The 26,864-nt window shown below is 44.0% G+C and overlaps 1 protein-coding gene across 12 annotated transcripts in view; it reads left to right on the top strand.

Moving 5' to 3' along the window:
- The window catches only part of GIT2 (GIT ArfGAP 2), a 53,683-nt gene extending 30,320 nt beyond the window's left edge, over nt 1–23,363 (top strand). For 2 of the 12 annotated variants that reach the window (XM_036277194.1, XM_036277193.1), the window contains exons 16-21: nt 3,853–4,101; nt 5,878–5,967; nt 11,665–11,747; nt 12,852–13,040; nt 19,496–19,559; nt 20,055–20,307. In XM_036277194.1, the coding sequence (XP_036133087.1) occupies nt 3,853–4,101; nt 5,878–5,967; nt 11,665–11,747; nt 12,852–13,040; nt 19,496–19,559; nt 20,055–20,267 (888 nt within the window). In that variant the 3' untranslated portion in view covers nt 20,268–20,307. Of the gene's footprint in view, nt 1–2,534; nt 3,294–3,852; nt 4,102–5,877; nt 5,968–11,664; nt 11,748–12,851; nt 13,041–19,495; nt 19,560–20,054 lie in introns of those variants that run through there. The other 10 variants (XM_036277196.1, XM_036277199.1, XM_036277201.1 and 7 more) reach the window with 10 other exon arrangements.
- Nucleotides 23,364–26,864: the final 3,501 nt, after the last annotated feature.

The following is a 26,864-nucleotide window of genomic DNA, read 5'->3' as shown; positions in this document are numbered from 1 at the left end:
AGAACCCCAGGCACAATTCTTGTGGTCAGAGGGAAGAAAAACAGTTATTGTAACAGATCTAAAAATCTTTGGGCCAAGCTGTCTTTTTGGAAGCAGTGTGTATTTGGATATTTCAAATGAAGTAGCTTTTATGAGAAATAATTCCAGAGTAAGCTTCCCAGTGGAAGAAACATATAACCCATTAAGTGCTTATGTCAGTTGTAGTAACCCTTGCACTGTTCTGTGCTTCCTGGAATCCTGGATGCCACTCCATGGATGTCATTCTTCCTATTGCTTGTTCTACAAGAATAATCATACCGGAAAGACAGAGCAGATGAAAGCCCTGGACGGGTATATGTGTTTATCAGCATTCCACATCATACCCCACCCCACGCTATGCAAGGGGTGCTGTCCCTGTTCACTCTTATTCTAAGTTGTTATTCACCCCCACCCTAGTAGCCCTGTCCCATATCTCCGCTTTATTTTTCACCAGTACTTAACCACTAACGTATGATGTCCTCAGAGCCTGGAGCAGGGCCTGCCACAGAGCAGGCTCTCAATGAATATAAGAAAGCATTCTCTTTGCACTAGTAAGAGTTGTACACTGGTAAGAAACAACATTTGCTCAGCATTTTCTCGTTCACTGCCTTTTAAGAAAGTAAAAAATATATGAATATATATAATCCCTAAAAGAAGTATGGCTAATAATAGCAAGGAATTTGCTTAAGATGGGGATTATATATGTAATTTTTTTGTGAACATTCTAAGAAAAGGAAGTTGAAAAATTCTAAATTCTGCCTAAGACTTTGTGGGTACTGATCTCATCATTCAGTTCTCTACAACATGAGATTTTGTACACTTCCCTTAAACAGAAACAAAACAGTCATTTGAAGAGTAATGTTTCAGAATCATCAAGAACAGAGGATATGGTGCATTTCATTTATGGCTAGGCCCTTTTCAACGATGCTTCCCAAAGGAAGGCCACAGAACTAATAAGGGGCCTGTGCCCCTCTGCGTGTCAGGGGAGTGCGCTGCAGTGCACCGTGGCCTGGGCTTGGTTTAGGATCTTTTGGTATTGAGTTCTAGATTATTTTTTGAGACCTTTTGAGATAAATGGCTCTACTACCTATAATAGAAGAGGACAAGAACGCCTGAAGATCAGTTTTTAACCTAACACTTGTTCTGTACCACGCTGGCCCTGTCTAGGGCAGGTGTGCAGCTGAGAACAAGACAGACCAGGAGCCATAACACACAGGGCTTGCACTTCCTCTGTCTTTTCTGAAATACCTTCTGTTTAATGAATTACAGTTTGACCCATTAATTGAACTAATCATTTTTTTGAGGTTCCTTTTTCTGAAACATGCTGACTTTACCACTGTAAATCAACCTGCTAAGCATTAGCTTTTTTATTCTCTAATGCTCTTTTTAGTACTTGTAGAAATCGCCAGAGATAACCTATCTCTGAAGGCAAATGTCTTGAGCTTCTTTAAGAACTATAGAGTGAAATTGTTTGCCATTGATCATGGATTATTTCCTCAATTCTTAGAAAAGCTTTTAATTTCTGAAACTATTGAATTATCTGTAACTTTACATTTCCTGTTATATTCCTTCTAGACAAAAAAGTGTGGTCTGGTTCTTATTAAGATATGCATTATTCAAATTTATCAGAGGACGTCTCTCTAAATACAGAACACTAAAATTCTTAAAAATTGAGACCAGGAACTTGTGTTCATCAAAACACATGCAAGCAAAATCCAGACTGGATGTTTCAGAGACACAAAAAAATGTTAAGATAGAGTTTCAGATTTCAAGGCTTTGTCAAAAAAAACTTTAAAAAAAAATTTTTTTTTATTGATTTTAGAGAGAGAGGAAGTGAGAAGGAGAGAGAGAGAGAGAGAAACATCGATGAGCAAGAACATCGATTGGCCACCTCCTGCATGCTCCCCACTGGGGATTTGGCCCACAACCTGGGCATGTGTCCTGACCAGGAATCAAACTGGCGACCTTTTAGTGCGTGGGTCGATGCTCAACCACTGAGCCACACCAGCCGGACAAAAAAAAAACTCTTAAGAGAAGACAGACACATGCAGACACCCCAGTCCTTCATTGACAGGCATGTGTCAGTTATGCTACTCTTTGGACCTTGACCATTTCACTTCAGGGTATGGGTTCCCTAATACATAGTTTTGACAGGCACCTTATGCCTGTCTGTATCCTGGAATGTAGGAATTCTCAGTGGCTACTTGTCACTTTGCAGCTGTTCCTTCTTTGAAAAGGGAGATAAGTTATATCCTAAAAGCCTTTGTGGTATAGAAGCAATCTATCATTCCTTAGTAGGTCACTCTTTGAGAAACTGAGAAGGAGGGTGTTCTCTGGCAGAGGCAGTAAGTCAGGCTTTCACAGAAGTTTGGCACTATTAATATAAAGTATGTGGAATATGTTTATTTAGCAAGGATGTATTGATTTCATTTCAAAGTTAGGTAAAGTTGATATATATTTATATATGTAGTTGACAAAGTAGCATGATTTGTATCTGATCTTTCACATTTTAACAGTTGCTTGGAAAAGATGCTAATTAATGAAGAGGAGCAGCCACTATTGATGTATTTTTCGCAGATTGGTGCTTTATAAATAAAAATTGAAAGTAACTCCTAACACTGAATGGGTTTGCTCTTGAAAAAGTAATGATCTTCTGGTGCAAATACAGTTGCTTGCGGACCTAAGCCTTGGCCCTGTTGGGGAATTGGGTCAGATTTTACAATCTCTGTTAAAGAGTAGACAGCTGAACTTGCACCACACCCAGCTTATAAAATGTCATGGAAGATGAAGGAGCACCAGAGGGGAAGGACATTGTGCAGACTGGACTCAGTTAATTGTGTTTAAAATGCCAGACGCCAAAGAGTAACATGATTCTTTGCTGATCCCCTAACTCTAATTCATCAAACACCATGAAGCAGCCTGCATGCGAGGAATGGAAAGAGCATTCAGGGTCTCCAAGTGACAGCCTCTAACTAAAATGGGGTGGTGCCAGGCAGATTAGTGTGTTTAAAGCTAACACACCATGGTCGTGATTTTGGGTGACAAAGCCAAAGGAGAGAGAGGCCACATATTCCGGCCTTGGCCTGAAAACTGATCAATCACCAAAGGGAAGCTACGTGGAGCGATCAGATGAAGATGTTAACAGTTCAATAGGTCTTCAGTTTTCTTCATGATATGTTAATATAGCAAACGTATTCGGTTCCCTCTGTTTTTAAAAATGTGCTAAATTGTTTGGAACATCAAGAATATTGTGTAATAAAAACTTATTGATCATACTTTTTCTTGTTGGCTTTTTGGGAAGCAGTAGCTGATCTGATTTTTCATAAGCTGAATTTCACTATCTTTCTTGCTTTGCACAGCAACTCCAGTAACTTTTGTGCTGCTTCCATGGTGTCCGCTGGCATTTTTGGCATTTGCAAATTGCTCAGGGCTCATTTGAAAAGCAAGTTACCTAAGCGAGGTCTTAATGATCTCAAGCTCTTGCTAGAAACAGCCTTACGATAATCCAGAGTTCAGCTTGCCTGCAAACATTTCTCAGATGCTCCATGACCAAATTTTAGGTGGTTAAACATTTTGTTTTTAAAAATTCCAAACTGCAACTTTTCCACATTCAGAAATTAAGCTATTTTATATGCTTCAGTGATGAAGTGAATTGATTGTGTTTCGTTCATTCTAGAAGATAGAGTTCTTGTTTATAGTTGCTTTTTACTTTCAACCCAGCTAGCTGTTGTTGTTTTTATTGTTTAAAGCTGGTAGTTGTATGCATTTACTTGGTGTTTGCTTTTTCTGCTTGCTATAGAAAAACACAGTCCCACTGCCAAACATTTCTTTCAGCTTCAAACACTCCAGAGTGAAAATTCGAACCTCAGGAAACAGGCCACCACCAATATATATCAGGTGCAAACTGGTTCTGAGTATACAGACACTTCCAACCACTCTTCCTTAAAACGACGTCCATCTGCCCGGGGCAGTAGGCCCATGTCCATGTACGAGACGGGATCAGGTCAGAAACCATATCTCCCAATGGGAGAAGTGAACCATCCCGAAGAGAACAGGACAAGACTCCAGCCATTTCCTGCACATGTAAGTAACACCATTGGCACTTCCACTGCTCACTCTCTGTCCAGCCTGACTCCTGCATTCCCTCTTCTGAACCTGTAGATGCCCACGTCTCTGCTTTGCCAAATTGGGCTATGAGAATTGTTGTGTTTGCTGTATTAACATGTTGACAGATGCTTGTGGGAACACCGCAAGCACACAGGGCCTTTGGCCAAAAGTTGTCTAACAAGGCTGGGGATTCTGGTTCTTGCTCAGCTCCCCTCTCCATTTTTTCCCTATTGGAATTTTTTAATAACAAACTTTCTTCCCCACTTTCAAAAACTAAAGCAAATTGTTAAGGTTACCACTAGAAGTAAGTGCCATCTCTACTCCTCCCAGTTAAGCAGGTGGCATCTGTGATCTGGACATACAGGATAGGTCTAGAAGCCTCTGGGCTTCCACAGCTTCTGCATATGTGGTCAGCGTGCCTGCTTAGCTTCTGCATCCCCCACCTCCTTGTTGTGGAGAAAGCAATGTTTTGTCATTTCATAAGAATGAGGTGTAAAAACTCTACATCAATTTTACAAGTATTGTATCCCAAAGATTGTGTTCTGTAACAGACTGCTAACATCTTATTTTACAATGGGAAAAGTATTGTATTGTGAGGTTTTCAAATACTATATTTCTTTCTTTCAGATTTTAAAAATCTGTTTTGACAAATGTTATAGATGTTTTGAATTTAAGTGATGTTTTTCAAGAGTAATATTTATCTTTTTGAATATCACAGTTACTACTTTTCAGTCGAATTTTGTAAGAGTTTCCAAAGAAATTCTCAGAGTAAATTCAAAGTATAGGATATGTATGGTCTAGTAAATTAAATTCTGTCTAGCTTTATTGTGGAAAAATTAGTGTTATTATATTGTAATTGGGATTCCATTACTTCAACTTTTTAAGTTGTTTGGGCTCAACATTCTAAAGCAGTTGATTTGATACATTTGGTGTAATGGGAATATCATTGAACTAAGTTAACCTTATTTTTGTATAACTGAAAACAAAATTTAAGAAAAGCAACCTTCGTTAGTTTTCATAGTGTACTTTTTTTTTTTTAATCCTCACCCGAGGACATTTTTCCATTTTTTGTTCAGATAGAGCGGGAGGGAGAGAGAGAGAAACATTGACGTGAAAGGGACACATCGAGTGGCTGCCACCCACACAACCCTACCAGGGCCGGGGACAAACTGCAACCGAGGTACATGCCCCTAGCGGGAACCGAACCCGGGTCTCTCTGGGCCGCAGGCCAATGCTCTAACCGCTGAGCCAAACTGGCCAGGGCTACTTTTTTATTTTAGAAACATTTAGAAATGTAAGAATGTCATTATTTCATTATTGCAAAAGTTTTATATCTACTAAAAAGTAGATATAAATAATTAATAACATACCAACTTTTAATCATTCATATAGTGTCTCATTTCATATTATCTCTCTTGATTAAAAAACAAATATTTAAGGCTTTTTTAAAAAAAACTATCAGCAAATATGACAAATTATTTTAGGTATTATCTTTTCCCTTATATAGAAAAAAATAGCCTTATAAATTCCAAGTGATTTCTGGGAGATATTTCATTAAGGAATTAAACATGTCTGGGCCTCTGTCATCAGCCAGAGTGGCAGTCAGCTGCCTGTCACAGAAATTTCAGCACTGATCTCACATAGTGAGTAGCTTTTTAGGACTCTTACTGGGAAACCGGGGCTGAAGCCAGAGCAATTAGTAGGGTTTTTGTTGTTTGTATTTTCCCGAGTGTTTCTTTTTTCCCCTTTCAGATCGGGAGGAGTGCGCTTGTGACCTCCTCTTCATCTCTGCCTTCCTTCCCCTCCACACTTTCCTGGTCCAGGGATGAAAGCACCCGAAGGGTTAAGTACACTCTGAATGGTCTGCTCTCTGGAGGAGGGGCAGTGCTCCTGGGCGCTTTGTGTTTCTGGCCCTCCTGTCCCTCCGCTAACTGCCCTTCTGTCCTGCATGAGGCAGCGCTTCCCTCTCGGCGTGTTACAAGCACAGCAGCGTGCATGGTCACGCACACAAGTCTGTCGGAGGTGGCCTCCCTTTTGTCTAACTCCACATGACTGTTTCACATACTATTTAACAAAGTCCGCAAGTCACCCTATAATATTTATTCTGAGCATACATCAGAAAACTAGCTGGCTGCTGGTTAAATATTGTAGTAGGGCAAATGTGTCAAATTTGTTCAGAGCTTCGGTTATCAGATTAAAACTAGTATATTTGAACTAAAGACATCATGCTTTTATTTTTTTTAACCTCTTAACATATTTTATGTCGGCCCCATACCCAACAAACCATAGTTGACAAATGCGGTTCCTGCATCTCTTGTAAGCATTGCAACATGTAGCAGAATTGGAGGAATCAGAGGCTGCAGTATGAAGTTGTTCACTTTATTGGTCAAGTTAAACTCTCTGATGTATAACTTGCATTCCCAGTAACAGTACATGATTTAGGTAAGCTCCATTTAAAATAGCCAGGCAACAAGTATTTATTAAGCACCTCCTTCATACCCAGCCTTTTGTATTTTTCTTTCATTTCAGAGAGGGGAAAGGAGGGAGAGAGAAACATCGATGTGAGACATTGATTAGTTGCCTCCTGCACACACCCCAACCGGGGATCAAACCTGCATCCTGGGTATATGCCCTGGCCAAGAATAGAACCCACCACTTTTTGGTGCACGGGATGATGCTCCAACCAACTGACACACTGGCCAGGGTCATACCCAGCTTTTGGGTAAGTCAGTGATCCTGGGGATTTAGGTGACATCCCCACTCCCAAAGGCACTGTCAATTTAAAAAATACTTTCATGCATGAAGACATGATAGCAAGCTGGGACAGACATGGAAAGAGCACAAGCTTTGAAGAAGTACAATCAGGTCCCTGCTCACTCTCTTTTAACAGGGGACTTTAACTAAGGTGAGATGGGGAAAGGTGTCTGTGGGTGCCGCACCACCTTTATAGACATGGTGGGATTTACACTGGGCTTTTGTCCATTCCCTGCACATAAGTAGGAACAATGAATTGTTCTCTAGCATTGCCAGTGCCATATGGCACATTGAGGCCCTTTGGGGGTCCTTTTCTGCAGTTTTGAAAAGGACCCCCAAAGGGCCTCGATGTGCCATATGGTATTAAAAAGAATTCTAGATACATGTATGATACTTCAAGTCTTCTGAGCAGTTCTGAAATGGAACTGCAGTTTTTTTATTACAATATTTCAGTTAAACTAAGGGGCAGTTCATAGAAATGAAATACCTCATTTGAAATTTTAATACGAGTCAAGTAACATTTGTCCACTGTGAAATTTAAAAATACAAAACAACTTTTTTTGGTAGTCTTGAGAATCATTGCAAGGACTGCTTGCTGGGATGGAGTTTTATACAAGATTAACAGTTAAGTCATTTAAACTGATAATCCTGAATGTTCCTGGAAACTTCATCATGAGTTTAGGTTTTTATGGCATGTCTGTATTTTTAAAAAATTGCAAATCTATTAAATACACTGAACCAGCACCAGCTATACAGTAACTTTTCTATTAACAGCTTTGAGAGTGCAGCACTTTTAACTAATGGATCTTACCTCTGCATGTTCACAATAATTTTCACAAAATTAAATACTGGCTAACTTGAAATCCCGTATGTATGATTTTGTCGACAACGATGAAGGACTTAATTCGTAAGTAACTGATTTCCTGGGTAGTTACTGCTATAGATCATTTTCAGTACTGGAGAAACATTTTCTGAGTACTTTTATGAGATATATGAGTTAACACTCTTCTAAATTTAAACAAAACTTTGTACTTTTGATCATTTTGGGGTAGTACATTTGATTTGTAATGATCAAATTTACATCAAGGAAGGCAAAAAGATTCATTATAAAAATGTGGAATTTTTCTGGGCTTAATTCTGTTTTCTAGATTTTTCTACTGGAGCAGCTCTGGATGAATTTTCCAGAATAATTATTTAAATGCAAGCTTTTTACAGTTACGTGTGTGTGTGTGTGTGTGTGTGTAAACTGAAGGAAAAGAAATTTAAAGATTGGTCAGACGTTCCCTGTGAAAGGTAAGATGGGTTTTGTTTTTGTTTTTGAGATCACCTCTTGAAGAGCCTGGGTTTACTATTCCCTGCACTGGACACAGTGCCTGCCTTTGAAAGTCTTCCATCTAGACTTCCAGTAGCAGTAACTCACTGATTGATTCATAAAGCCAGATCAAAATAAGGAAGCAAGTAAAGCAGAACTGCTTGCTTGTAGGAGATATAAACAAAGGGATCTTAAAAGTTATAGTCAATTTTGCAGAACTTAAACTCTCCATATGGCTCCAAGCTAACACTTTAAATCATTTGCCGGATGAATCTGAGTGGGTATAGTCCGGATTGTAGGAGCCCAGCACAAGTGTCTTACACTAAAGTGGCTAGGACAAAAACAAAAAAAAATAATAAAGTGGCTAGGACCAAGTAGAGCATTTGCAGGGACCCTGAAAGGCCTCCGCAGACAGAGAAAGAGAGCATTTGCCCTGGGAGGAGAAAGAGAGCCCAGGAAGATAGTAAGCAAAATGTGATGTGACAACGCGCTCCCACCTGGGGGCTGGCTGCCTTGCCTGTCCACATAAGGGCCTCCAGAGGGCTAGGCAGCATTACCAGTAAGGAGTAAATTTTTAGATTTTATTTATATTTTCTTAACTGACATACTCTAAAGTAGCCACTCTTTTGGATGAAAGTATAGGGTCTCCATATGTTTAAACAAGGTTCTTAATTTACAGTTGCTCCTTGAACAACATGGGGGTTAGGGGCACTACCGACTGTCCCCGCATTCAAAAATTTATTTATAAATTTATTTATAAATTAGGTTGGCCCTTTGCATCTGCCAATGTCCAACCACCAGCTGACCCTTGAACAATGTCAGTTTGAATTGCATGAGTTCATTGAACTGTGCAGATCAACTGAAAAAAACTGTGGCCCTGGCCCAGTAGCTTAGTTGGTTAGAGCATTGTCCCAGTATGCCAACATTGCAGGTTTCAGTCCCTGGTCAGGGCACGTACAAGAATCAAACAATAAATGCATGAATAAGTGGAACAACATATCAGTGTTTCTCTCTAAAAAAGTCAATAAATGAAAAATTTTTTAAATTGTGTGTAAATGGACCACACAATTCAATCCTGTATTCGTTTTTTTAAAAAATATGTTTTTAGCCCTGGCCAGTTTTGTTCAGTGGTTAGAGCGTCTGCCCGCAGACCAGAGAGTCCTGGGTTCGGTCCCTGCTAAGGGCACATACCTCGGTTGCAGTTTGTCCTCGGCCCCAGTTGGGGTTGTGTGGGTGGCAACCACTCAATGTGTCTCATTCACATCGACGTTTCTCTCTCTCTCTCTCTCTCTCTTCCTCCCTCTCTCCCTCCCACTCTATCTGAAGATACATGCAAAAATGTCCTCGGGTGAGGATTTAAAAAACAAACAAATAAACAAAAAAAAAATATATATATATATATGTTTTTACTGATTTTTTCAGAGAAAGGGAGAGAGAGAGAAATATCATTGATAGGCTGCCTCCTGCACGCCCCTTACTGGGGATCGAGCCTGCAACCTGGGCATGTGCCCTGACTGGGAATGGAACTAGGATCTCTCAGTTTATGGGACAACACTTAATCCACTAAAGCCACACCAGCCAGGCTCAATCCTGTATTCTTTAAGGGTTAACTATACAACTATAGCCACATTTTATTGCAGCATTAATAAAATTCCTTAGTCACATGCTATTATTAACTTGGATTAAATTCAAGGTGTAAAGCTGGAAATAGTTTAGATTTGTATTTTGCAAAGTAATCAGTGTTGTTGTTTTTTCTAAATATGTTTTTATTGATTTTTTAGAGAGAGAGGAAAGGAGAGAGAGAAACATGATGTGAGAGAGAAACATTGAAGGGCTACCTCCTACACCCCCCCACACACACACACACACACTGGGCATCGAGCTCGCAACTTGGGCATGTGCCCTGACCAGGAATCAAACTGGGACCTCTCAGTCCATGGGACGACGCTCTATCAACTGAGCCACACCAGCTGGGCCAGTTTAGGTTTTAAGTCAGCTTCCACTGATTTCTGTTCTAGATGAAGAAATTCTTTTAATTTTTTTTTCCTTTATTGATTTCAGAGAGACAGGAAGTGAGAGGGAGAGAGAGACAGAAACATCTCTGAGAGAGAACATCGATCGGCTGCCTTCTGCATGCCCCCCACTGGGCATGTGCCCTGACCGGAACTCGAACTAGCGACCTCTTGGTGCATGGGTCGACGCTCAACCACTGAGCCACACCAGCCAGCCGGGCAAAATTCTCAAACATTATGAATAAAATAAATACTGAGGGAAACCCTTTTTTTTTTATTCTCTTTTTTTTTTTTTGCAGGGGAGCCCATTTTTATTAAACACTTCAGAACTAACACAATCCATTCTCGTCAAGGGAATGTGAGCCCCTTCAAATGTCACCTAGAAGGCCCTATACTTAACAGTCCTGCCATTTGCTCAACACATTCTTTTTTTGTTGTTGTCAATCTTCACCTGAGGATATTTTTTTATTGATTTTTAGATAGAGTGGGAGAGATGGAGGGAGCGAGAGAGAGAGAAATATCAATGCGAGAGACATATCAATTGGTTACCTTTTGCACAATTCCGACCAGGGCTGGACATGGAACCTGCAATGCAGGTATGTGCAATGCAGGTATGTGCCCTTGACCAGGAATCGAACCTGGGGGCTGATGCTCTAACCTCTGAGTCAAACCAGCTAGGGCTGTTCACATTTTTAGCATTCTTAAATCTGTGTGCCATTTTTGAATCTCCACAGTTGCATCAAATCTTTATATTTTAAGGGAAGGGTTGGGTGTTTTGGGAAACAGATAAAAGTGTTTGGAAACCGAGTGTCAAACTGAGTTAATCCATTTTGGCTCACTAACAACATGTGGCAGTACATGAGCAGTGCCAGTTTGCTGATGTGGCTCATACAAATCATTACAGGCAGTTCTTGGAGCAGATGTGTTTTGAGAAAGGATGATCCTCAGAGCCCCAGGCATGGGGTGTTGGAGGTAGCAAGAAACCTGGATTCTTGGTCCTGTTTTTCTACTGACTGTGGCCTTGGGTGTGTCATTTTCTCATGGGCCCTTCATGTTCTCATCCAGTGTTAGACTAGATAATCTGCAAGCAGCTTCCAGTGCTAAAGGTCTGTGGGTATGTTAAATGCTGGCATGGTTGCTATTTAAATGGGTCTGTTAAACTCATATTCCTTAGAGAGCTAAATGTGGGTGAGTTGCCTTGTGTGTCTGTGTTAGTTTGTACCAAGGACCTATTTATGGAGAGCCACTGAGCCAAGAAGAAATGGTGCAAAAAAGGAAAGAAAGCATTTCTAGATCCACTGTTCATCTTTTACTACATTTTTAATAAAGGGTTGTTTCCTGTCCCAAATGAGATCTGGGGCATGAAGGCCATGTAGCCGAACAGGTAATGTTTCCTGGAGAAGGCTCCCAAAAAGTATCTTGTGCTCTAACCTAATGGGGGTCGCTTTTTCTCTCTTGTAGGCGTCCAGACTGGAGAAGCAGAACAGCACACCTGAAAGTGACTATGACAACACTCCCAATGACACAGACCCAGATGACATGGGGTACAGTGCAGGAAGGATGTGCCAGGGATTGGGCTATTAAACCAGGGATCTGGCAGGCTGTCGTTCATCACTTGCACCACTTCTCTATTTTCAGACCCAGAAAGTCTTGAAATATTGAGGCATAAGTTCAACACCTCTTTTTTTTTTTAATCCTCACCCGAGGACATTTTTTGTTTAGATAGAGCGGGAGGGAGTGAGAGAGAGAGAGAAACATTGACGTGAAAGGTGTACATCGAGTGGCTGCCACCCGCATGATCCAACCAGGACTGGGGACAAACTGCAACCGAGGTACATGCCCTTAGCGGGAACCGAGCCCAGGTCTCTCTGGACTGCAGGCCGACGCTCCCAACTGCTGAGCCAAACCGGCCAGGGCTCAACACCTCTTCTCATCTCACATTATTGCCACAGGGGCCATTTTTCTTTTACCAGTACATTATATGTCTCTAAGTTTCTGTAATGTGCTTCAAGTCAGTACTTCACTTTTTTTTTTTTTTTCCTCACCCAAGGACATTTTCCCATTTTTTGTTCAGGTAGAGTGGGAGGGAGAGAGAGGAACAGAGAGAGAGAGAGAGAGAGAGAGAGAAACATCGACGTGAAAGGAACACATCGAGTGGCTGCCACCCGCACGACCAACCAGGGCCGGGGACAAACTGCAACCGAGGCACGCGCCCCTAGCGGGAACCGAACCCGGGTCTCTCAGGACCGCAGGTCGACGCTCTAACCACTGAGCCAAACCAGCCAGGGCAGTACTTCACTTTAAGTCACTGTTAAGTTGCATTCTGCATTTTTGCCCCATGGGACTGGCTCAATTAGGGATGGCTCTATCATGCCCTCCCCATTCCAGTTATTCCCTTCCTTTCCCCATCTTCACCTTTTCTACAAGAGTCATAATTTCTAGCCTCATGATGATGAAATAGCCTCCATGTGAGTTGTGGCTGCCTGTTGATGAAACAGCCTTACTAAAGTCTCCTGCCAGACAGGATAAAGGAAAACACAAAAGCAGCCTGCTCTTGTATTCAGCAAGTGCCCAAGCAGTGGCTCCTAGAAGCAGAGAAGGAGCTGATAAGCACCTGTTGTATTTTAGCCTCTTTTCAATGTTCACAGGTCAAGCAGGAAGGGAAGGCAGAGGAGTATGGTGTGGCAAGGTGATGGCTCAGTACTAGATATGGCAGAACCCCCCACGGCCCCAAGCCCTGTCCTCCCCAGCACTGAAGACGTCATCCGGAAAACTGAACAGATCACCAAAAACATCCAGGAACTCTTAAGAGCAGCCCAAGAAAATAAGCATGACAGGTAAGGGGGCATGAAAAGACTGCCTGGGAGAAATGTGTACATGCTCTGGAAGAGATGCTGCTCCAGTTAGAAAGAGGGATTTTCTTCAGTGTCCTGATTTTAAAGGTTTTTGAAAATTCCAGGTTTACATAACAGGCCTAAGAACATATTTGTAAATTTGAGTTTTGGGTTTGTTTTTTTTTACATGGTATTTTCAATTTTTCATTCTTCTTATAAAGTACTGTGAAAACAAATATCTCTAGAAATAGAACTGATATTCCCAGTTCTAGATGGAGAAGGGAAAGAAGTGACCTAAGAACTTGGACTTGACTCCTCTGGCACCCCTGCTCCCTGTAATCTCCTTAGGTAGGAAACAAGTTTGCCGATGTAAAAGGTGTCCTAAGCCCACCCCGTGTTGCTCAGTGGTTGAGCATCAACCCATGCACCAAGAGGTCACTGGTTCAATTCCTGGTCAGGGCACATGCTCTAGGTTGTGGGCCTGATCCCCAGTGGGGGGCATGCAGGAGGCAGCCAGTCGATGTTCTCTCTCATTGATGTTTCTGTCTCTCTCTCTCCCTCTCCTTTCCTCTCTCTCTAAAATCAATAAAGAAAATAAATAAATAAAAGGTATCCTAAAATGAACCTGATTTTTTTTTTAATCCTCACCCAAGGACATTTTTGCACTTAAATCTTCGGATAGAGTGGGAGGGAGAGAGGGAAGAAGAGAGAGAAACATCGATGTGAGAGAGAAACATCAACTCGTTGCCACCCACATGACCCCAACTGGGGCCGGAAACAAACTGCAACTGAGTTACATGCCCTTAGCAGGAACTGAACCCGGGTCTCTGGTCCACAGGCTGATACTGTAACTGCTGAGCCAAACTGGCCAGGGTGAACCTGATTTCTTATCTTCCACGTGGGCATGTGCTTGTATGTATATGTGTATATATGTGTAAACATCTAAGAAACAAGCAGTTGACAAGTAAAAGTTGATTGAATCACCATTCAAATAACTGCACACTCTGAGCAGAACCAGAACAGCAGAGTCACTTAGCATAGAAAGGGACTGGCTCTTGTTCTAATCCATCATTTTCTCCTCTGAGAACTTCTGGTAGGTTGTTAAATTGTTCTGGGTAACATCTTAGTTTCATATGGCTGGCCCAGTCTAGATACATGAAATGTGGTTTAACATCATCCCATTGGGTTTGGTCAACACCCAAGAAAAATCTCATTGTTTTCATTGGGTCAGCAAAGTTTAGGGCCTTTGGTGATGAGTTACTATTCATGCCTTGCACAAACAAAAGTTGTTCAAGGGCCACAGTCTTTCCCCTTCTTTCTCCTCTGTTCTCTTCCACGTCAAAATGCACCATGTCTTTGGCATTCTCTGTGTTCCTGCCACTGTCCTGTTCGCCTTCCCTTGTCCACTTTCCCTTTTGTAATGCAGCACAGACTTCTCCCACTGTCGTTTTCCACTCAGTAGGAAAGGAAGAATTCGGTGTTTGTTGAAGGATAAGAGTTAGTCTTCATAGCGGGACTGCTGGAGGATCCTCAGAGAAACACAGAAACCTGCGTAATTTCTTAGCCTCCTTCGAGGAAAATTACGTGGCTGTTACCTTCCTCCTTCATCAGGCATCCTCTTTATCATACACTTTCATGCCTCACATGCTGCAGGTGTTTGGTTCCTCTTCTTCAGCACAACACAGCTTTGGCAACAAGCAACTTCATTATCGTATTACTAAAGCAGATTGTTTCATAGCTTTCCAAGTCCAGTGTTTCGTAATCTTGATACCAAGATGAACTCCTTTCCTAGTGCTCTCTCTCCATCTAGAAAGTGAACCTGCAACCCTTTAGTCCACGGGCTGACACTGTAACCACTGAGCCAAACTGGCCAGGGCTCATGCTTCACTTTCATTTCTCCCAGTTCAGAAGTGCCATGCTTATATTTCAAACTGAAAAAAAAATGTGCTTAGGTTGCATTGTTCTCTTTGGTAGTTGTCAAAAATATAAATATCTGCCCTGCAGCCATTTCTGGCTTCAGAGATCACAGTATGGTGCTTGGTACAATTTGGGAAGTTGTATTTTTTAATGTACAAATTTATTCAATAAATGTTATGATCTGATTTATTTTTTAAGACCATGATCAAATAATGCAGACATTTTTACTAATTAGCTCATTCTTTTGCTTTAAACCAGAATTGGTCTAGAGAATTTATGTTTTACAAATCGTTTGATGTTCTATTAAAATCTCTGGTTACTTACATATTTAAGACACTTTTGTTTATAACCTTGCATTATACTAAACCCATGCCTTTTCCTCTTGTTTCCTCCTCATGTTGATCCATTGTTTGTGCTTATCCTAAGTAGACCAGTAGCCCAGGTGACCACACTCAGGCTTGGTCCTGGTCCCTTTGTCCAAGCAAGCTCCCCTCAGCTCCTGACCTTCCTTCAGCCTGTTTGTATCCTCTGGGCCTCCAGCCTTACTCCCTTTCTCTCTCTCTCTCTCTCTCTCTCTCTCCCCCTCTCTCTCTCTCTCTCTCCCACACACACACACACACACACACAGACAAATTACACAATTCAGGATTGCTACCTATTATGCCTGAAACCCTTTTTGAGGAAAGATAACAATTTGAAGTTGTGAGCATGATCTTCCTCTGATAAAGGAGGAGGACTTTCTCATTAATCTGTGTGTGCTTTCTTTTGTGACTTATTGAGGACTTTCTAAAATATCTTATAATGAATGAGTTTTTAAGAGATGTCCTTAGGAAAAAGTTCTCTATGTAGCAGGGGAGAAGGGTGAATTATATTTTTGGATCAATATGAAAATCCTAATCAGCAAAATATAAAACTCTTAGATGTGGTTCTCAGTTAATGTGATAGCTACAGACATGCTGGTTCGAGAAACATTTATGTCTGGTACAGGAATTGCTGTGGACATTGCCTTTTTCTCTGAGTGTCTGTGTGACCAGATGGGTTGTAGTCCCTGGAAAATTTCAAGTCAAATAACTCTTTATGCGTTGGCATTTTTGTTATTATGTGGTATATTGTTCTAACTGCTCACAAAAATAAAAGTGAGGATTTCCCATTTGAAGGCATTTTGGAATAATATAAACCATTTTCTTGAAATGTGATGGTTTAATTAAAATGTAAGCAGTCATTTTTTTTCTGAATTTCTTTTTCAATTTTCAGTTGACATTCAATATTATTTTATTTTATTATTTTTTCTCTATTGATATGAGAGGGAGAGAAACATTGATGGGAGAGAACATCTATTGGCCACCTCCTGCATGCTCCCCACTGGGGATCGGGCCCACAATCTGGGCATGTGCCCTGACCAGGAATCGAACTGGTGACCTCTTGGTGCGTGGGTTGACACTCAACCACTGAGCCACACTGGCCGGGCTTCAATATTATTTTATATTAGTTTAGGTGTATAGCTTAGTGGTTAGACATTTATATAATTTACAAAGTGCTCCCCTCCCCCACTAGTGTAATAACCAACTGGTACCATACATCGTTATTAAAATGTAGGCAGTCTTTATTTATCTATTTTTAATCCTCACCTGAGGATATTTTTTCATTTATCTTCAGGTAGAGAGAGGCAGGGAGAGAGAGAGGAAGTATTAACGCGAGAGGGACACATTGGTTGCCTCCCGCACAACCCCTACCAGGGCCGGGGACAAACCACAACCAAGGCACATACCCTTGGCTGGAATCGAACCCGGGACTCATTGGTCTGTGGGCGGATGCTCTACCACTGAGCCAGACGGGCCAGGGTGTGGGCAGTCTTTATTAAAATAGTGTTGATATTAGATTTCTTACAAAGATGAAGTATGGAGGTTGTTGATGACAATTTTTAAGCAGAAGCCAACTTCATGACTTAAAAATGGGAAAGAATGTTACTTGAAGGCTGTGAGTGCTAGGATGGATGCTGAAGGGCATTTGGTTTTGTGTCTTAGAAGGGAAATTTTAAAACACAGCCATATGGGTTCTTGTGTAAGGCCAAACCTTTGTATTCACACCGTATTGCCTAATGTGCTAAAAACAGGCTCCTAAAGTGCTTTTCCCTCCTGGGCCCTGTGGATCAGTTCTAGAAGAAAACCAAGCCTGGTGGCAATGTGGTATCTAAGAGCCGTCACTTAATACCATCTCAAGCTTGCCTTTGTCTCTGCAGCTTGTGACACATACTACGCAGGGCAGAAATAAAACATTTTAAGGTACAGGAAACTGACCCCATATGTTGCTTGTCATAATACTAAGAATAAGAATCCTAAATGGAACCAAAGTCTCAAATCTTCCAGTTCTCATCACCTAAGAAGTCAGAATCACCAGTCATCAGTGGAAAGCGTGAACTTAAAAAAGTGTGAACTGCCCAACCAGTGAGGCTCAGTGGTTGAGCGTTGACCCATGCACCAAGAGGTCGCCGGATTGATTCCCATTCAGAGTACATGCCCAAATCCCCAGTGGGGGGCATGCAGGAGGTGGCCAATCTATGTTCTCTTTCATTAGTGTTTCTATCTCTCTCTTCCTCTCCCTTCCTCTCTCTTTAAAATCAATAAAGAAAAAATATTTTTAAAAAAAGTGTGGCCCTGGCCGGTATGGCTCAGTTGGTTGAACATCAACCCATGTACTGAGAGGTCACAGGTTTGATTTCCTGGTCAAGGCACTTGCCCAGGTTGTGGTCCTGATCCCCAGCAGGGCATGCAGGAGGCGGCCAATCAGTGTTCTCGCTCATCACTGTTTTTCTCTCTCTCTCTAAAATCAATAAAGAAAAAAAAATTTTTTTTTTTAAGTGTGAACTACCCTGGCCAGTTTGTCTGAGTGGACGAGCGTTGGCCTGCAGACCAAAGAGTCGCGAGTTCGATTTTGTCTAAGGGCACGTACCTCTGTTGCGGTTCGGTACCCTGGTCAGGGTCGTGCAGGAGGCAACCAGTCAATGTGTTTCTTTCATATTGATGTCTCTCTCTCTCCTTCCCTCCCACTCTGTCTGAAGATGAATAGAAAAAAATATCCTCAGGTGAGAATTTTTTTTTAAAAGGTGTGAATTTGTTGCCTCGGATGCCAGGAGAGGCCTGTAGTGTGGCAGTGAGGGTCCCGGACTTAAAGGCTGGAAGGCCAGGGTTGAGCTCTGCTCTTTTACCAGCTGTAGGACTTTGGACAAGTTCTCTGCCTCTCCAGGCCTCCGATTCCTCATTTGAAACATGGATGTGATAGTTGTACCAACCTCATAGGACTGTCAGGAGGATAATGTGGGTCTCTACAAAAGCACTGAGGATGGAGCCTGGCAAGCAGTTCGTGCTCCTGGAGCCTCGGCTTTTGTGCTGTCGTCTCAGGAGCCCTTAGGAGGCCAGGCGGCCTAGAAAGGAGGAGGAGGACAGGCAGATTTCATGCGCTTTGTCTCTTTTGAGCTTGTCAACAAGCAAAGTGCTGACTGTGCTCATAGCATTTCATTGCAAAGTCATGGCAACTTTATGAGAAAGTGGGTAAGTGATTGAACAAGTATATGAAGCTGATCTCAGTGTTTCCTTTTCCTCCAAAGTAAAGCTTTAGACATGCCAACAATTCAGATGCATTGAATGGGAGGAATTTAAAATGTCCATTGGTGTTTTGTTTTGTTTTTATTTTTTCTTTATTGATATTAGAGGAAGAGAGAGAGAGAAACATTGATGAGAGAGAACATCAATTGGCTGTCTCCGGCATACCCCCCACTGGGGATCAGGCCCACGACCTGGGCATGTGTCCTGACCGGGTATCGAACCAGTGACCCCTTGGTGCATGAGTCAACGCTCAGCCACTGAGCCACACCGGCTGGGCTGTCCATTGGTTTTTAAGTGTTGAGGTATAGGCGTGTGTGTGTGTGTTGCTCGAGGATATTTTTTCCATTGATTTTTAGAGATGGAAGGGGAGAGGGACAGAGAGAGATAGAAACATCAATTGGTTGCCTCCTATACATGCCCCAATCAGGGCCAGGGGTCCAACCTGCAACCCAGGTATGTACCCTTGACTGGGAATCGAACCCACAACTCTTCTGTGTGCTGGCCGATGCTCTAACCACTTAGGCACACTGGCCAGGGATAAGGAAGTTTTTTAGTACTTTATTTTTGCTTTCTGTGACCTTTTGCATGGAAATCCTTGTTTCTCTTTCAAGAAATTGGAAAGATGAGAAATAAATGACCAACTTGAGGAGATGTGAATATCTTTACAGACTGTTTTGTGGCCTCACCTGGCTAGTAGTGTATGTTGCCTATGTTTCATACCTGGAGACTTTTTTTCAGATTGAATGAACTTTCAAGAAAGGATGAGGGAACTTGATCTATAACCAGGTGCCTTCTGTTGGTGTCAGATCCACCGTGGGCTAACCTCGGCCTCAGCCCCTTCATTAAGGGGACATAAATGGAACCTGTGCTAGTCCCTGAGTGTTCTCTGTCTCTGAATTATTTTACCATATTTGAGTAACCTCTTCAATATGTTTGCAGTTATATTCCCTGCTCAGAGAGGATACACGTGGCTGTTACAGAAATGGCAGCATTATTCCCCAAAGTAAGTCACTTCCTACTTATTTGGTTCAGATCCTTTTAAATAAACTGCAAGACATTTCTTTATGCCCTTGATATTACATTAACCTTGTTGTAGCACAAAGAGTCTTAAATCCGCGGTCATACAAGGTATTGAAATATTTTGTTCTACATGAATATTGGTTTTAATAAGACTAGAATGTCTGACCCAGTGCCAAAAAGCAAATAGAATACAATTTTATCTGGAATATTTCACCCAAGTGGATTAATATTTTTCAAAAACTACCTCACAATAGCACCTGCTACTAAAATGATATTGCATGCACTTTGACCTTTAAGCTTTGGCATCTCTCACACCGTGGGTTGCAAAGCTTGCAGTGTTTTGAGCATCCTCATTGAAAAAGTGCATGACAAAACTGTTCACTACAGAACAGCTGAAGTTGTTTTCAGCAGAATGTTTGTCCCTGCTCTTGGATGTCCACCCTGCACTTCATGGTCATCGGCTGTGTTTTATGTTTAGAAACCCAAGTCTGACATGGTGAGGACTTCCCTTCGCTTACTGACAGCCAGTGCCTACCGACTCCAGTCAGAGTGCAAAAAGACCCTCCCGGGGGACTCCGGCCCGCCCACGGACATCCAGCTGGTCACACAGCAGGTCATCCAGTGTGCATACGACATCGCCAAGGCCGCCAAACAGCTGGTCACCATTACCACCAAAGAGAACAACAACTGAACAGCAGTGGGCCCTTCTATTTTCTAGGCTTTTCAAAGTCCGGTTACAAATTTAGACATTGAACTCTTCGATTTTTACCAGAAAGAAACATTTACTGAAAGTTTAAAACTTTTTTAAAAAAAAACTCAGTATTATTTTTGCATGTTTTCTAACAAATTTTCAACTATTAATTTAACCCACTTGCCTTATTTTGTGACTGTTTGCCAGTTTACTTTCTGATGTTCTGTTGTGCTGTGGGTTACTTGAATTAATGACCATGGACATTCAAAAGCATAGCTTCATTGTTGCACGTTTGTTACCATTATCCAGCCCTTAAAACTCCCTGCCTATGGTTAAAACTATAAATGAGATGTTTTAGTAAAACATTTTCTTGAGAGAGTTGGGTTAAAAAAAAAAAGCAACATTATCTGTTCCCTACCAAGCATAGTGCAATAAGTGACTTTTCTAACCTATTGCAAGAATCTCTAAGTTTGGAGTATCTCCAAGCATGTGTGTAGAGAGAGGACTTTGCCACTTTCTAAAAATAGTGTAACTATCACTCTTGGAAGGAAACAATGATTTGCTCCACTTCTTTTAACTGTTCTATCATTAGATGTTCTTTAATTTTTCTATCTTGATCTTCTGTCTCTTTCTATTTTACTATCATGCTAAGTCTCTGTGGCATCATCCTCCACATCGTGTGTCATTTGGCCACGTCCCGGTAGGAGTGCCGCCATGTTGTCACATGTAGTCTACTGCTCGGCCTTACCACAGGAAACCAGACTTGCCAGGCGCGTGGCAAGGAGATCATCAGCCCCACGGGCCGCAACTCATTCTGTGCCACCCCGTTCCTCGGTCACTGCCATGAACCATGGGAGGAGAAATGGTCTACTCCCTGACCTCGTGTGTACCGCTCCTCTAAAACTCGTCACTTCGTTAACCGCTTAAAGCCTTCTCACATGACCTGCTTTGCTTAGCTCCGCCTTTAAGGACTTCTTGTAAGATGTATACAATCATCTGAGTTTATTTCTTTTTCATTATCTTGCTGGTACTTAAAAGTTGGACATCTACTTTTAAGAATTCCTTTGAGAGTATGTTCTGACTACCCGCCATCCCAAAGCTTGAACGAGTACAGGTTTCAGTTCTGGAACATGTTGGGATTGTTTTCTAAGTTGCTAAAGAGACCTTTCTTGTTTTGAATACTAAAGCATATTCCTGTACCTGCTTCTTGCAGCAGTTTTATGTGGGTGTGGCTCAGACCCTGACCTAGACCAGAGACCAGGCAGTAGTGATGGAGGTGAATGAAGTGAGCCAGGTGCAGGGCAGAGTTGGGACAGCGGGGGAGCCCAGGGCACACCCCGTTGGCACAGCAGCTCCCCACCTCCCCTCAGGCTGCCATGTGGAAAAATGAGCCCGGGGTTGCCAGAGCTTTTATTTTAGAGACTTCAGAAATCTGGATTTTTTTGTGTGCCATCTCTGTTTATAAATATTGGCGACTCATCTGAACATTTTTGCAGCACACATGTGGTTGAGCTGTGTGGTCTCTGGGCTGGCAGCTCACAGCCTCTGCCCTGGGGCCCCGTAAACTGTAGTGGGAGGGCCTGGCTTCCCTGGTCACACCTAGTTCAGCCTCTGAGCCTTACACACCCTATCTTCTGTTAAGTTGCTGGTAGTCCTCGTTTTACCCATATATTCTGTCCCATAGTGCTCATTCACACACGTGAAGAAGTCACAATAATCAAAGTTGCCTAAATACATGCTAAATAAGTCTGTACTTTCACAGAACTGTTTGATTCACAGTCACCTTTGTAGCTTGACCGTAAACTGTCGTGAAAGAAGCACCTTGATGGTGTCTGCTTCACTGAGTCACTGTGTAGATGCTTTTGCCGGGTTTCACTGCACTGAGTAGCTTGGGGAAAGGGTCCACATCTCCAAAAGACTTGTCCACTTACTTCTCTGCACAACCCTAAGTGCCATGCTCCTGTCGGATGCTGAGGGGTTGCCTTCTTGAAGGATGTCTTCTAACCGAAGTCCAAGCATCGTCTGAAAACCTTTTCTGCACGCTGCACATGCTTAGCTGTCCCTCGTCTTTCTTGCAAACACCTGCCCTCCTATTGGACGCATGTGGGGTCCTCAAGAAAGACCCAGCAGCAGTCTTGAGTTGGTGACCTTGGCCTTCTGGGGAGGACAGACTTTGGGATAATGAGTCATCTACGGTGGGTGAAGTGGTATCTTCACTTGAACACTCAAGGACCTGCGATGAAGGACGTCGTTTCTGGGCCCTAGAGAAGTCAAGGAACGTGGGACCAACATCTTCAGTTGTAGGAACACCACAGATTTTGCTGTTGACCCACAGTGCCAAAACTCCAGAAAGAAGATCCCAGGTGGCATGACACAGGGTGACAGGAGGGCTGCAAGGCTCTCTCTCCCAAAGTGCCCTGCACACTTCCTCAGCCTCCCTCGAGACCCGGCATCAGGGTTCTCTGGTCCTCTCGGCAGGTCGCACCTTGTCTGAACGGATGTTCGCCGCTTTTTGCACATGGGTTCCATAGCCTTGCACTAATGTCTGTGTTCTTTAACATCATGTCTGTACCCTTTATTCTCAAATCCCCTCCCCCTCCCCCAGCTGGTAGGACAGAGGTGCACTTTACAAGACTGGTACTTGCTGAGGAGGAGACAGCTCCACCCCTGAGCTCGGTTAACTGAAGTCACCTGCCTCAGAAAGCAAATAGTTCTTATTTGCCAAAGAACAATCGGGCCCAAAGATCAAATACAGCATTTCATGTCATTGGAACTGTAAACGCACAACTCAGGAGCTGTTGTCCAATTCCTCAAGCGACGTGAGCTGCAGAACCAGGAGTGAGGCTGGCGTGTGTTTGTCCTCCGTGGCGGCTGCGAGCTTTCCGAACAGAGTTTTTGTTCTCTCCTTGTCCCAGTTGAAGGTCACCCTTGTTTTTACAAAAGAAAATGCTGCATAGGAAAAATGAAATGCCTTTTATTCAAGTGTGTTGTACCCATGTCTCCCTTTATTCTGTACTTATTTTTTCATTTTTATTGTACATTCTATTCCTGTAATTATTGTACAACCCTTTAAGCGTTGTAAAACTGTTTTGGAAGTTGTGCCTGCTAGTTATGCAATAAACAGGCTCTGTAACGGTCTTTCCGGCAGTTCTGTGTTTCCCATCAATGAGTTGATGCTTCCAGATACTCTGTCAAAGTTCCAAGAAAGTTCTCACATCTCCCCATCTTTAATGAGACAGTATCGAATGTGCTTTTGCCCTGAGCACTCTCTCAGTGTACAGGAATGATTTTCTTTTTCATCCTCTGTACTTAGCAAATAGCTTTGTTAAAGAAATCCTGCATCACGCCCTGGCCGGTTTGGCTCAGCGGTTAGAGCGTCGGCCTGCGGTCCGGAGAGACCCGGGTTCAGTTCCCGCTAAGGGCACGTACTTCGGTTGCAGTTGGTCCCCGGCCCTGGTTGGTCGTGCGGGTGGCAGCCACTCGATGTGTCCCTTCACGTCGATGTTTCTCTCTCTCTCTCCCTTCCTCTCTCTCCCTCCCACTCTATCTGTACAAAAAATGGAAAAATATCCTCGGGTGAGGATAAAAAATAAGTAAAAAGAAATCCTGCATCAGAATAGGAGTTCCAAGTATATGCCCAGCCCGTGCAGCTCAGTGGCTGAGCATCAACCCATGCACCAGGAGGTTGCCAGTTTGACTCCCGGTCAGGCTACCTGCCCAGGTTGGGTCCAATCCCCAGTGGGGGGCATGCAGGAGGCGGCCAGTCGATGTTCTCTCTCGTCGATGTTTCCATCTGTCTCTCCCTGTCCCACTCTCTCTAAAATCAATAAGGAAAAAAAATTTTTTTTAAAAAGAAAGAAAGGAGTTCCAGGTATCTTATCATGATGTAGTCACTCCTTAAATTTAACTGTTCAAATTCAGTGAAAGCTGGCCGAACACAGGTGCCTGCACCTCCTCTTTCCAGATGATCTGGTCGTGGGGTTAGTCCAGTCTCTTGAGGCCATCGGTCTCTCTGACTTTGAGAGCAAGGCCCAACATGCAGGCTCACATGAGGAACTGTGGAATATAGATTTATACCTGGGTTCATCAGGGCCACCCTCAGTCCCCAATAGTTGTCCTCTGGAGAGGCAACTTGGGGCTCTTCTCCCAAACAAGAAGGTGGGGCAGGACCTGGTCACCCTAGGTGCCTTTTCAAGCGAGAAGTCCAGGGAAGATGGAGCGTCCATACTGTGACCCAGCTTGTCTGAGGTCCCAGAACAGCAGGTCAGATGCATCAGCTCGCACCCAGAAGCACCTCCTAGGGCAGGACTTCTCCAGTGAGCCAGCATCCAGCCCGCCCTGGGAGGGCTCACGGAAACAGCCTGCAGTTCGTCTTCGATCCAGCAGCTGTGGGGTGGGCCTGGGGGCTGCGTTGCCAACAGGTTCCCAGGGGATGCTGACGCTGCTGTTTCAACCACATTCTTAGAAGCATTACTATAGACCCACTGTCAGGGCCCCCTTTCCATCATACAGCTCCTTGCCTTTCTACTTTTAAATGTGCTTTTATAATAATTCTAATTACAACTAACAGTTACCAACTGTTTACTCAGTGCCAGGCACTGTGCTGGGGGGTTTTTTTGTTTAGTTTTTATCCTCACTCAAGGACATTTTTGCATTCATCTTCAGATAGAGCGGGAGGAAGAGAGAGAGAGAAACATCGATGTGAGAGAGACGAACCGAATGGTTGCCACCCACATGACCCCAACCGAGGCAGGGGACAAACTGCAACCGAGGTACATGCCCTTAGCAGGAACCAACCTGGGTCTCTGGTCCGTGGGCCGACGCTCTAACCGCTGAGCCAAACCAGCCCGGGCTGTGCTGAGTTCCTTGTGGGGATTAACTCCTTTAAGCCTCACTACAGCCCTGTGAAGCAGAACAGATGAGGAAGTTTACCCTCAAGGTGAAGTCTCATGTGGAGGGAAGAGGGGAGCGTGTGAGTTATTGTTGGTCCAGTTTGTCTTTATCGGCCACGTTGGGCTTTCATGACCCCAGCAGAGGGAATGTGGCCTTGTGGGCATGTGAAGCCCAGGGCGGCGGCATCCCCGGAAGCTCTCCCTAGATCAGAGGGGGCCCTTGACGTGAGACTGAACACACGGCTTTATCGGATAAATGGGGCACAGTCCGCTTGTGGCCCTTGAGTGGAGGCTGTGTCTCATCCTTGAGCTCTGGGCACCGGGACCCCTTCAGTGTTTGTTGAGTGACCAACTGGAAGGACTGTCCTCTGGCTCCCCAGGACCTCAAGCAGCACTTTGTCATCCATGGGACTGTGCAGGGGCGGCCTCCCCTCAGGGACAGTCACCGTCTGAGGGTGACCTGCTGCTCCGCAGGCTGGAGCGCAAGACTGTCCAGAAGCCGGTCCCCGTGGCCCACAGACACCGGGCAGAGGAGACGGCGTGGTCCCCACTGCTACCAGCCAACCACCGAACCAGAAGCCAGAGCCCCCCGAGGTGTGTCAGACTCCTTCACTGATTTCAGGGGTGACATGCCGGCTGTGCACGGAGCAGCCCCCAGGGGAGGGGCCGCTGGGACAGCAGAGCGTCTGCGAAGCCTTGTTTCATCCGGCGCCACCGCTTCCCCCTCCACACCAGGCTTGCTGACTGCTGTCTCCCCGGGCCCCAGCTGTCCAAACGCTGGGACCTTCTCAGCCCTTTCTCCTAAACGCAGCTTCTCTCAGAATCCATAGCTTCGCCTTCAAAATCCCTCTTCTCGCTCCTCACCCCTTCCCAGCACCTTCCCTTCAGGGGGTGCATCTTCCCCTCTCTTCCCCTTCGGGACCCCCTCGCCCTTCCCCTCCCAGCTCCCCTCCGCCAGCTCTCCACTGCCCTTCCCTTTCAGAACCCCAGTCATTGCACCTCACCTCTTCTCTGGGTTTAGTCCTATAAGCCCCGCCTCCCCCTGGGTCTTTGTTCTTCCCTCATGAGCCTCATGGAGAGAGAAGTCTTGAAATCTAACGTGCACCCCACCTCCAACCTGGATCTAAGGATGGCCTCTTGGCCTCCCCTTGGCCCACATCTGGTTATCTGCCTCCCTCCCCCAACCTCCCGGCACGGGACCTGCTCTTTCCATTCTGCCAACTGGTCCTGCCTCTTCCTTTCAGACCCAGGGGGCTTAGGTAACGCTAGCAACTGCTGTTGGCAGCCCCTGGGCTAAGTACAATCCACAGAGCAGGAACGGAAACTACCCCCATTTTGCAGATGAGGAAACTGAGGCTTGGCCCTCACAGCCCAGTTAGTAGTGGTGACGCAAGTTAAGTACAGGGCTCCACTGGCACCCACATGACGGTCCATCCAGGATGAGGAGGGCTGGAAGGGTGTGGCGATGGGAGGACTTCTGGAAGCAGGAGAGGGTGGGGAATGACCCCGGCCAAGACCTCGCAGAAGTAAGGTGGAGGGACATGTGAAGCAGACTCGGTGGCTCCTGTCTCCTAACATTCTCTGGCCCGGGCGTGTCGGAGCAGGGAGGCCGGGATGCCGATCTCTGTGTGGTCCTCTGCCTGCCTTGGGGGGTTGGAAGTTTTTTTGTGGGGGTGGGCTTAAAGGAATAGAGCCTGGGTGGCCA

Source organism: Molossus molossus, unplaced genomic scaffold (genome assembly GCF_014108415.1).
Source record: "Molossus molossus isolate mMolMol1 unplaced genomic scaffold, mMolMol1.p scaffold_m16_p_22, whole genome shotgun sequence".
Taxonomy (NCBI): Eukaryota; Metazoa; Chordata; class Mammalia; order Chiroptera; family Molossidae; genus Molossus; species Molossus molossus.
Note: the sequence above shows the minus strand (reverse complement) of the source record. Positions and strands in the feature narration are given on the sequence as shown.